The sequence below is a fragment of the Oncorhynchus keta genome, chromosome 35, assembly GCF_023373465.1.
Source record: "Oncorhynchus keta strain PuntledgeMale-10-30-2019 chromosome 35, Oket_V2, whole genome shotgun sequence".
Taxonomy (NCBI): Eukaryota; Metazoa; Chordata; class Actinopteri; order Salmoniformes; family Salmonidae; genus Oncorhynchus; species Oncorhynchus keta.
The window spans coordinates 8,974,172-8,987,157 of NC_068455.1; the positions used below are offsets into that span (position 1 = coordinate 8,974,172).

At 44.6% G+C, this 12,986-nt stretch overlaps 1 protein-coding gene and 1 long non-coding RNA gene across 3 annotated transcripts in view; one reads left to right on the plus strand and one right to left on the minus strand.

Moving 5' to 3' along the window:
• Window positions 1–12,986, plus strand: part of LOC118369031 (gamma-2-syntrophin) — a 110,051-nt gene that overhangs the window by 15,190 nt on the left and 81,875 nt on the right. Inside the window, exons 3-4 of one of the 2 annotated variants that reach the window (XM_052496345.1) lie at window positions 9,930–9,986; window positions 11,867–11,924. In XM_052496345.1, the coding sequence (XP_052352305.1) occupies window positions 9,930–9,986; window positions 11,867–11,924 (115 nt within the window). The remainder of the gene's footprint in view (window positions 1–9,929; window positions 9,987–11,866; window positions 11,925–12,986) is intronic. The other variant, XM_052496346.1, reaches the window with a different exon arrangement.
• On the minus strand, window positions 5,375–7,927 carry LOC127915816 (uncharacterized). The gene is made up of 3 exons (XR_008092347.1): window positions 6,566–7,927; window positions 6,405–6,457; window positions 5,375–6,296 (listed from the first exon to the last, which is right to left on the minus strand). It is a non-coding gene; the product is annotated as an uncharacterized LOC127915816 (long non-coding RNA).

Below are 12,986 nucleotides of genomic sequence, written 5' to 3' on the forward strand. Positions count from 1 at the left end.
TTGTATTACCGGTTTCACGATAAACCACGGGAACATTCCAGACGGTTTGTATTACCGGTTTCACGATAAACCACGGGAACATTCCAGACGGTTTGTATTACCGGTTTCACGATAAACCACGGGAACATTCCAGACGGTTTGTATTACCGGTTTCACGATAAACCACGGGAACATTCCAGACGGTTTGTATTACCGGTTTCACGATAAACCACGGGAACATTCCAGACGGTTTGTATTACCGGTTTCACGATAAACCACGGAAACATTCCAGATGGTTTGTATTACCGGTTTCACGATAAACCACGGGAACACTCCAGACGGTTTGTACGATAAACCACGGGAACATTCCAGACGGTTTGTTTCACGATAAACCACGGGAACATTCCAGACGGTTTGTATTACCGGTTTCACGATAAACCACGGGAACATTCCAGACGGTTTGTATTACCGGTTTCACGATAAACCACGGAACATTCCAGACGGTTTGTATTACCGGTTTCACGATAAACCACGGAAACATTCCAGATGGTTTGTATTACCGGTTTCACGATAAACCACGGGAACACCAGACGGTTTGTATTACCGGTTTCACGATAAACCACGGAACATTCCAGATGGTTTGTATTACCGGTTTCACGATAAACCACGGGAACACTCCAGACGGTTTGTATTTCGGTTTCACGATAAACCACGGAACATTCCAGACGGTTTGTAACACGATAAACCACGGGAACATTCCAGACGGTTTGTATTACCGGTTTCACGATAAACCACGGGAACATTCCAGACGGTTTGTATTACCGGTTTCACGATAAACCACGGGAACATTCCAGACGGTTTGTATTACCGGTTTCACGATAAACCACGGGAACATTCCCGTTTCAAATGTTAATTATCATTAAAACCGTGTTGGATTACCACAGTTTGAAAAAGTCATGGTAAATACGGTGCAGCATCAACCGAAGATATCAACAGTCTGACGCAGACGCAACGTGGGTCTTGTTTTGTGTGACAACATGGAGGAAGGCAGTGACAGCGCTCAGATTCTTCAGCCTTCAAAAGAGGACCAAATCTGAAGTGTGGTCGTATTTTGGGTTTTACAAGAGTGCTGAGGGAAACTTAATCGAAGATGATCAACCCGTCTGCAGAACATGCACAAAAAAGAAAAGAAAACGCACTTCAAATCTCTCGAGTCATCTTCGTGACCACCACCCACTACTTTATAGCGAATGCAAGGTAAGTTAACTTTTAGCTCAATGCATGATGTGTAGGGACTTCGGAATTGGGGGAAAATGTCATAGTTTGTCTAACTTGTTAATAGCTTGTCAATAATGTAAACTGAAGCGTTCACTGTTACCTACTGTTGTAAAACCCTACACGTTGTTCTGCTGCTGTGTGTGTCGTGTGTCTGCAGACTCTATTTGCCCAATACACACGATAACACGTTATGTAGTTTAGTCACCCAACAAACACATTTTGTTCATTTAAAATCCGTCCGTCGTCGACTTGGTTGTAAAAGTGTTCCAACAGGAGACTCCTATACAAGACTCCTGTAATTATGTCAATTGTTGGGCTCATTGCAATTACTATCACTGTCTACTTAAGACTCATTTGTATTTATGTAAATTTGTGCATGGGGTCATTGCATATACTAAAATGCAACATTGAAGATAGACTGTGTGTGTGTGGGAGTGAATAATTATAACAATAATTCTAATCTAACAACACTAATAATAATAATAATAATGCATTTTCCATTGACTTGTTTACAGAGTGGCCGTGCAGCAGACAAACCCAGTGATGCTACTGGTCCCTCCTCATCTACAGTTGTGACACAGACACTCCAGCAAAGGCAGGCTACTTATGCATCCACATCGAAAAATGCTCAAGACCTCACTGCAGCCCTTTCATATTACATTACAAAGGACATGATGCCATTTCAAACTGTTGAGAGGCCTGTCTTTCTGAGGCTGATGAAGGCTGACGTGCCTCGAGGCCTGGCTTTTTGAGGCTGATGAAGGCTGCCGTCCCTCCCTGGCCTGGCTTTTTGAGGCTGATGAAGGCTGCCGTCCCTCCCTGGCCTGGCTTTCTGAGGCTGATGAAGGCTGCCGTGCCTCGAGGCCTGGCTTTCTGAGGCTGATGAAGGCTGCCGTGCCTCGAGGCCTGGCTTTCTGAGGCTGATGAAGGCTGCCGTGCCTCGAGGCCTGGCTTTCTGAGGCTGATGAAGGCTGCCGTGCCTCGAGGCCTGGCTTTCTGAGGCTGATGAAGGCTGCCGTGCCTCGAGGCCTGGCTTTCTGAGGCTGATGAAGGCTGCCGTGCCTCGAGGCCTGGCTTTCTGAGGCTGATGAAGGCTGCCGTACCTCGAGGCCTGGCTTTCTGAGGCTGATGAAGGCTGCCGTGACTCACTAAAAAGTGCCATCACGTACGTTCTTTTCCAAGCCTGAAATCCTAAACTTGTACTACCAGGTTAAAGTTGATGTTGGAAAAAGTTTGGCTCAAGACACATGGTTTTCTGCAACTACTGACCTCTGGACCAGTGAAAGCTGGGGGTGGTCAACCCTACAACTGTGGAACCCTACAACTGTGGAAACACAGTTGTTCCTAGAAGATCACTCGGCTCACAACATCAGAGAGTTTTTTGAGAATATTTTGGAAGAGTGGGGGGGGCAACAAAAATACCTGGTCTACATAACCACAGACAACGCAACAAACATGATCAAGGCTTTTGAAAAGTTCCCAGATCTGTGGCTTGGGTGCTTTGGGCATCATTTGAACCTGACCATCTCAAAGGCTCTGAAAATTCAGAGAGTTGACACAGCAGTCAAGGCCTGCCGTCATCTGGTCCAAGGCTTCTCACAGAGCTGGAAGAGAAGGAGAGAACTTGAGAGAAAAGCAAGCTGCCCTCAACATGCCACAGAAAGCTCTGATCCATGATGTGGTGACTCGATGGGGGATCTACACACAAGGTGCTTGAGCGTTTCCTCAGCCAACAGCAGCCAGTCTGTGCGACACTGGCTGGAGAAAGAGGAAGATGGCATCTGATGCCCAAGGATGCCGACATAAGTGTCATGGAGCAACTGTGCCAGCTCCTTGAACCTCTGAGCAAGTTTATAGATGCACTTGCCTCAGAGACACGAGTGACACTGTCAGCCATCAAGCCACTTCTGGACTACGTCACACGTGATGTTCTGGTAGAAAAGGATACGGAGCCATCCCTGACCAGGGAGATGATACAGAGCCATCCCTGACCAGGGAGATGATACAGAGCCATCCCTGACCAGGGAGATGAAAAGGATACGGAGCCATCCCTGACCAGGGAGATGATACGGAGCCATCCCTGACCAGGGAGATGATACAGAGCCATCCCTGACCAGGGAGATGATACGGAGCCATCCCTGACCAGGGAGATGATGCCATACGGGAGATGGAGCCATCCCTGACCGGGGAGATGATACAGAGCCATCCCTGACCAGGGAGATGATACGGAGGGAGATGATACAGAGCCATCCCTGACCAGGGAGATGATACAGGGAGGAGCCATCCCTGACCAGGGAGATGATACAGAGCCATCCCTGACCAGGGGAGATGATGACCGGATCCCTGACCAGGGAGATGATACAGAGCCATCCCTGACCAGGGAGATGATACGGAGCCATCCCTGACCAGGGAGATGATACAGAGCCATCCCTGACCAGGGAGATGATACGGAGCCATCCCTGACCAGGGAGATGATACGGAGCCATCCCTGACCAGGGAGATGATAAGGATACGGAGCCATCCCTGACCAAGGAGATGATACGGAGCCATCCCTGACCAGGGAGATGATACGGAGCCATCCCTGACCAAGGAGATGATACATTTACATTTACATTTACATTTACATTTAAGTCATTTAGCAGACGCTCTTATCCAGAGCGACGGAGCCATCCCTGACCAGGGAGATGATACGGAGCCATCCCTGACCAGGGAGATGATACGGAGCCATCCCTGACCAGGGAGATGATACGGAGCCATCCCTGACCAGGGAGATGATACGGAGCCATCCCTGACCAGGGAGATGATACGGAGCCATCACTGACCAGGGAGATGATACAGAGCCACCCCTGACCAGGGAGATGATACGGAGCCATCACTGACCAGGGAGAGGAAAAGGATACAGAGCCATCCCTGACCAGGGAGATGAAAAGGATACGGAGCCATCCCTGACCAGGGAGATGATACAGAGCCATCACTGACCAGGGAGAGGAAAAGGATACAGAGCCATCCCTGACCAGGGAGATGAAAAGGATACGGAGCCATCCCTGACCAGGGAGATGATACAGAGCCATCCCTGACCAGGGAGATGAAAAGGATACGGAGCCATCCCTGACCAGGGAGATTATACGGAGCCATCCCTGACCAGGGAGATGATACAGAGCCATCCCTGACCAGGGAGATGATACGGAGCCATCCCTGACCAGGGAGATGATACGGAGCCATCCCTGACCAGGGAGATGATACGGAGCCATCCCTGACAGGGAGATGATACAGAGCCATCCCTGACCAGGGAGATGATACAGAGCCATCCCTGACCAGGGAGATGATACAGAGCCATCCCTGACCAGGGAGATGATACAGAGCCATCCCTGACCAGGGAGATGATACAGAGCCATCCCTGACCAGGGAGATGATACAGAGCCATCCCTGACCAGGGAGATGATACGGAGCCATCCCTGACCAGGGAGATGAAAAGGATACAGAGCCATCCCTGACCAGGGAGAGGAAAAGGATACAGAGCCATCACTGACCAGGGAGATGAAAAGGATACGGAGCCATCACTGACCAGGGAGATGAAAAGGATACGGAGCCATCCCTGACCAGGGAGAGGAAAAGGATACGGAGCCATCACTGACCAGGGAGATGATACGGAGCCATCCCTGACCAGGGAGATGATACGGAGCCATCCCTGACCAGGGAGATGATACAGAGCCATCCCTGACCAGGGAGATGATACAGAGCCATCCCTGACCAGGGAGATGATACGGAGCCATCCCTGACCAGGGAGAGGAAAATGATACGGAGCCATCACTGACCAGGGAGATGAAAAGGATACGGAGCCATCACTGACCAGGAGATGAAAAGGCCATCCCTGACCGGAGCCCATCCAGGGAGATGATACTGACCATCCCTGACCAGGGAGATGATACGGAGCCATCCCTGACCAGGGAGATGATACAGAGCCATCCCTGACCAGGGAGATGATACAGAGCCATCCCTGACCAGGGAGATGATACAGAGCCATCCCTGACCAGGGAGATGATACGGAGCCATCCCTGACCAGGAGAGATGCCATCCCTGACCAGGGAGATGATAGAGCCATCCCTGACCAGGGAGATGAAAAGGATACAGAGCCATCCCTGACCAGGGAGATGATACAGAGCCATCCCTGACCAGGGAGATGATACAGAGCCATCCCTGACCAGGGAGATGATACAGAGCCATCCCTGACCAGGGAGATGATACAGAGCCATCCCTGACCAGGGAGATGATACAGAGCCATCCCTGACCAGGGAGATGATAGGGAGATGAAAAGGATCATGAGAGAAGACCTTAACAACAGCTACAAAGAGAGTCTTGCACGTGGCTTGTTTCATTGACCGCCGCTTCAAAAGGAGCTTTTTAGATGAGCCTGAGGCTGCAAAAGTTGACACTGACAGCTGTGTCCAGGAGGCCTTGAAGCTGGCAGCTGCACAAGTCAGGGAAGAACCACAAAGCACCAGCAGCACCTCCACCACCAACACCCCCACAGCGGCATCGGAGGGGAAAGGCCTGGCTGGGTTACTGAGAAAGATTACCTCAACAAGGTAGCAGAGAGACGAAGAGGGTCAGATTCTGACGTCTCCAGAAGACAAAATGAAAGAAGAGATCGAGGTCTACCTGTCTCTGCCAACCATTCCAGCAGAAGAGGATCCACTGGTGTTGTGGAGGGGCCCTGCATCAGAGCTGCCTTACCTTGCCAGGGTTGCCAGGAAGCTTTTGTGCATCCCAGCAACCAGCGTGAAATCAGAGAGTGTGTTCAGTGCCAGCGGGAAAATTGTCTACCCTCGCTGATCAGTACTTAAACCGGACAAAGTCAATATGCTGACATTTTTACATTTCAATCTCAAGTGAACAAAGATGCATCCATACAGGATGTTAGACCAGCAGCACCTTGTTCTTTATGAAGGAGAGAACATACATACAGGATGTTAGACCAGCAGCACCTTATGTCTTTATGAAGGAGAGAACGAACATACAGGATGTTAGACCAGCAGCACCTTGTGTCTTTATGAAGGAGAGAACAGACATACAGGATGTTAGACCAGCAGCACCTTATGTCTTTATGAAGGAGAGAACATACATACAGGATGTTAGACCAGCAGCACCTTGTTCTTTATGAAGGAGAGAACGGACATACAGGATGTTAGACCAGCAGCACCTTATGTCTTTATGAAGGAGAGAACAGACATACAGGATGTTAGACCAGCAGCACCATATGTCTTTATGAAGGAGAGAACGAACATACAGGATGTTAGACCAGCAGCACCTTGTTCTTTATGAAGGAGAGAACAGACATACAGGATGTTAGACCAGCAGCACCTTATGTCTTTATGAAGGAGAGAACAGACATACAGGATGTTAGACCAGCAGCACCTTATGTCTTTATGAAGGAGAGAACGAACATACAGGATGTTAGACCAGCAGCACCTTGTTCTTTATGAAGGAGAGAACAGACATACAGGATGTTAGACCAGCAGCACCTTATGTCTTTATGAAGGAGAGAACAGACATACAGGATGTTAGACCAGCAGCACCTTATGTCTTTATGAAGGAGAGAACGAACATACAGGATGTTAGACCAGCAGCACCTTATGTCTTTATGAAGGAGAGAACGAACATACAGGATGTTAGACCAGCAGCACCTTGTTCTTTATGAAGGAGAGAACATACATACAGGATGTGTTTACATATGGTTGTATTGGATGTGTTTATATATGGTTGTATTGGATGTGTTTACATATGGTTGTATTGGATGTGTTTACATATGGTTGTATTGGATGTGTTTACATATGGTTGTATTGGATGTGTTTACATATGGTTGTATTGGATGTGTTTACATATGGTTGTATTGGATGTGTTTACATATGGTTGTATTGGATGTGTTTACATATGGTTGTATTGGATGTGTTTACATATGGTTGTATTGGATGTGTTTACATATGGTTGTATTGGATGTGTTTACATATGGTTGTATTGGATGTGTTTACATATGGTTGTATTGGATGTGTTTACATATGGTTGTATTGGATGTGTTTACATATGGTTGTATTGGATGTGTTTACATATGGTTGTATTGGATGTGTTTATATATGGTTGTATTGGATGTTTTTACATATGGTTGTATTGGATGTGTTTATATATGGTTGTATTGGATGTGTTTACATATGGTTGTATTGGATGTGTTTACATATGGTTGTATTGGATGTGTTTATATATGGTTGTATTGGATGTGTTTACATATGGTTGTATTGGATGTGTTTACATATGGTTGTATTGGATGTGTTTACATATGGTTGTATTGGATGTGTTTACATATGGTTGTATTGGATGTGTTTACATATGGTTGTATTGTTCTTACATGCACATTGCTTTACTTGCTTTCATATGCACATTTGATTTGATTACTTAGGTTGTGTTCTGCACTAGGGAAACTCATGGACACATGGTGCCATCTTTAATGTTATTGATATTATTTTAACGTTTATGCACACAAAAAGTTTATTGGTTGGTTTTCAATATAAAACTTGGTGAAATGATTTCAGTGAATCAGTACTTTTTGAACATTTCCAGCACGTTTTAACAATAAACACTGATAATACTGATTACCGTGATCATTTTGGTCACCATAATCGTGATATGACATTTTCATACCGTTTCATCTCTAATCTAGATAGTGTGTTTTGAGTTTCCACTTTCTGAGGTGTTGAGGCCTTGTTTTTGAAAGAGAAAATATGTTTTTGTCCATTAAAATAACATAAAATTGATCATAAATAGGGTGTAGATATTGTTTATATTGTAAATGACTATTGTAGCTGAAAACGGCAGATTTTTTTATGGAATATCTACACTGGTCACGATAACAACACCCACCCGTAGCACGCGCTCCAGCAGGTATATCTCACTGGTCATCCCCAAAGCCAACACCTCCTTTGGCCGCCTTTCCTTCCAGTTCTCTGCTGCTAATGACTGGAACGAATTGCAACAATTGCTGAAGCTGGAGACTTATATTTCCCTCACCAACTTCAAACATCAACTGTCTGAGCAGCTAACCGATCGCTGCAGCTGTTCATAGCCCATCTGTAAATAGCCGATCCAATCTACCTACCTCATCCCCATATTGTTTTTATTTACTTTTCTGCTCTTTTGCACATCAGTATTTCTACTTGCACATCACCATCTGCTCATCTATCATTCCAGTGTTAATTTGCTAAATTGTAATTACTTCGCTACTGAGGCCTATTTATTACCATACCTCATCACTCCATTTGCACTCACTGTATATAGACTATTTTTTGTGTTATTGACTGTACGCTTGTTTATTCCATGTGTAACTTTGTGTTGTTGTTTGTGTCGCATTGCTTTGCATTATCTTGGCCAGGTCGCTGTTGTAAATGAGAACTTGTTCTCAACTAGCCTTCCTGGTTAAATAATAAATAATAAATTAAATAAAAATAGGTGTAAAGAGGCCCATTATCAGCAACCATCACTCCTGTGTTCCAATGGCACGCTGTATTAGCCAATCCAAGTTTATCATTTTAAAAGGCTAATTGATCATTAGACAACCCTTTTTCCAATTATGTTAGCACAGCTGAAAACTGTTGTTCTGATTTAAAGAAGCAATAAAACTGTCCATCTTTAGACTTGTTGAGTATCTGGAGCATCAGCATGTGTGGGTTCGATTGCTGGCTCAAAATGGCCAGAAACAAAGTACTTTCTTCTGAAACTCGTCAGTCTGTTCTTGTTCTGAGAAATGAAGGCTATTCCATGCGAGAAATTGCCAAGAAACTGAAGATCTGTGTACTGCCGTGTACTACTCCCTTCACAGAATGGTGCAAACGGGCTCTAACCAGAATAGAAAGAGGGGTGGGAGGCCCCGGTGCACAACTGAACAAGAGGACAAGTACATGAGAGTGTCTCGTTTGAGAAACAGACGCCTCACAAGTCCCCAACTGGCAGCTTAATTAAATATTACCCGCAAAACACCAATCTCAACATCAAGAGGGAAGAGGTGACCCCGGGATGCTGGCCTTCTGGGCAGAGTTCCTCTTTCCAGTGTCTGTGTTCTTTTGCCCATCTTAATATTTTATTTTTATTGGCCAGTCTGAGATATGGCTTTTTCTTTGCAACTCTGCCTAGAAAGCCAGCATCCCAGATTCGCCTCGTCGCTGTTGACGATGAGACTGGTGTAAACTTATATGATCGTATAAGTTTACACATCAAATGTCTCTGTGTCCAGTATGAACGTTAGAGGTAGTTTCACCAGCCAATGCTAACTAGCATTAGCGCAATGACTGGAAGTCTATGGGTATCTACTAGCATTCTAAACTACCTCGAACTTCCTTCAGACTGGACACAAAGACATAAAAATGGTATCCGGTGGGAGTTGGCAGCAGGCACTGTGATATGGGCTGGTGTGTATAAAGTGCCAGGGACCGATTCTTGTCCCAGTCCTGATAAGAAGCTGTTACTGCGTTCTTTATGTTTTTCTATGGAGGCATGCTGTATCTTTCAATGCTATGGTTTTGATCGTAAAGACTATCAACTGGAAATTTAGCACCACAGTGTTACACTCCAAACTTGTTTCAATATTTCAATATTATTTTACCAAGGTCAATTCCCATTTTTTAAAGCACAGAACTGTCGTACTCCGAAGACAGGCAGCTGGAGGTCTGGGTATAAGCATCAAAGTAAGTGGTTCATTTTCATCAATACAAATATTGGGCCGTTATTAGGAGATTTGAATGCATACATGGTATAGATGAGGAAGTTCCTGGTACTGTGTCTGCTAGATCAACGTACAGTTCACACATGGTACAGATAAGGAAGTTACTGTGTCTGCTACAGTTGAAGTCGGAAGTTTACATACACCTTATCCAAGTCCTTTTAAACTCAGATTTTCAAAAGTCCTATAATTTAATCCAAGTAAAAATGCCCTGTTTTAGGTCAGTTATGATCACCACTTTATTTTAAGAATGTGAAATGTCAGAATAATAGTAGAGAGAATCATTTCAGCTTTTATTTATTTTATCACATTCCCAGTGGGTCAGAAGTTTACATAAACTCAATTAGTATTTGGTAGCATTGCCTTTATATTGTTTAACTTGGGTCAAACTTTTCGGGTAGCCTTCCACAAACTTCCCACAGTAAGTAAGGGTGAATTTTGGCCCATTCCTCCTGAAAGAGCTGGTATAACTGAGTCAGGTTTGTAGGCCTCCTTGTTCGCACACACTTTTTCAGTTCTGCCCACGAATGTTCTATAGGATTGAGGTCAGGGCTTTGTGATGGCCACTCCAATAGCTTTACTTTGTTGTCCTTAAGCTATTTTGCCACAACTTTGGAAGTATGCTTGGGGTCATTGTCCATTTGGAAGACCCATTTGCGACCAAGCTTTAACTTCCTGACTGATGTCTTGAGATGTTTTTTCCCCAATATATGCACATAATTTCCCTCCTCATGATGCCATCTATTTTGTGAAAAGCACCAGTCCCTCCTGCAGCAAAGCACCTCCACAACATGATGCTGCCACCCCCGTGCTTCACGGTTGGGATGGTGTTCTTCTGCTTGCAAGCCTCCTCCTTTTCCTCCAAACAGTTCTATTTTTGTTTCATCAGACCAGAGGACATTTCTCCAGAAAGTACAATCTTTGTCCCCATGTGGAGTTGCAAACCACAGTCTGGCTTTTTATGGCGGTTTTGGAGCAGTGGCTTCTTCCTTGCTGAGCAGCCTTTCAGGTTAAGTCAATATAGGACTAATTTTACTGTGGATATAGATACTTTTGGACCTGTTTCCTCCAGCATCTTCACAAGGTCCTTTGCTGTTGTTCTGGGATTCGCACCAAAGTACGTTCATCTCTAGGAGACAGAACACTTCTTCTTCCTGAGCGGGATGACGGCTGCGTGGTCCCATGGTGTTTTATACTTGCATACTATTATTTGTACAGATGAACGTGGTACCTTCATGCATTTGGAAATTGTTCCCAAGGACGAACCAGACTTGCGGAGGTCTACAATTTCTTTCTGAGGTCTTGGCTGATTTCTTCAGATTTTCCCGTGATGCAAAGAGGCACTAAGTTTGAAGGTAGGCCTTGAAATACATCCACAGGTACACCTCCAATTTACTAAAAGTATCAAAATTCTGTCAATTAGCCTATCAGAAGCTTCTAAGCCACATAATTTTCTGGAATTTTCGAAGCTGTTTAAAGGCACAGTCAACTTAGTGTATGTGAACTTCTGACCCACTGAAATTGTGATACAGTGAATTATAGGTGAAATAATCTGCCTGTAAACAATTGTTGGACAAATGACTTGTGTCATGCCCGAAGTAGATGTCCTAACCGACTTGCCAAAACTATAGTTTGTTCACAAAAAAAAAGTGGAGAAGTTGAAAAATGTGTTTTAATGACTCCAACCTAAGGGTATGTAAACTTCTGACTTCAACTGTATATCAACGTACAGTTCTTTGTGGAAAGAAACTTTGATCTGCTTGCTTGTTCAGTGCATATTTTCCATTGATTTATATAAATGTTACACTTTGTGATTAATAATGACCTTTCTCTTGTGACTCTCAGGGCGGTGCTGAGCATAAAGTGCCTGTGGTCATTTCAAAGATGTTTAAAGATCAAGCAGGTAAGTATTGAATGTTTCTCCCAGTGATGTGGACTGAATCAACTGCCAGTGACTGAAATATCTGACATTTACACTGCTGTTAAGAAGGATATCAATTTACAACATTTTAGGTTAAGTTGCTTTTACGTCATGCAGTTACTGTATGACTACCAAACCAGAATGCAGTTGCTCAGGTATAGATGGAAATCTGCTGATGAGATATAAATCAGTGGATTAATTGTAATGGATAGAAACTAGACACGTTCTGTTTCAACTTAGCTATTAGAACCCCCCTTCTGGTAGTGAAAGCATGAATTCATGCCTCTAATAACCCAGAGAGGAAGTTAACATCCTGCCTCTAATAACCCAGAGAGGAAGTTAACATCCTGCCTTTAATAACCCAGAGAGGAAGTTAACATCCTGCCTCTAATAACTCAGAGAGGAAGTTAACATCCTGCCTCTAATAACCCAGAGAGGAAGTTAACATCCTGCCTTTAATAACCCAGAGAGGAAGTAAACATCCTGCCTTTAATAACCCAGAGAGGAAGTTAACATCCTGCCTCTCATACCCCAGAGAGGAAGTTAACATCCTGCCTCTAATAACCCAGAGAGGAAGTTAACATCCTGCCTTTAATAACCCAGAGAGGAAGTTAACATCCTGCCTCTAATAACCCAGAGAGGAAGTTAACATCCTGCCTCTAATAACCCAGAGAGGAAGTTAACATCCTGCCTCTAATAACCCAGAGAGGAAGTTAACATCCTGCCTTTAATAACCCAGAGAGGAAGTTAACATCCTGCCTCTAATAACCCAGAGAGGAAGTTAACATCCTGCCTCTAATAACCCAGAGAGGAAGTTAACATCCTGCCTCTAATAACCCAGAGAGGAAAATGTCTTTAATAAACCAGAGAGGAAGTTAACATCCTGCCTTTAATAACCCAGAGAGGAAGTTAACATCCTGCCTCTAATAACCCAGAGAGGAAGTTAACATCCTGCCTCTCATACCCCAGAGAGGAAGTTAACATCCTGCCTCTAATAACCCAGAGAGGAAGTTAACATCCTGCCTCTAATAACCCAGAGAGGAA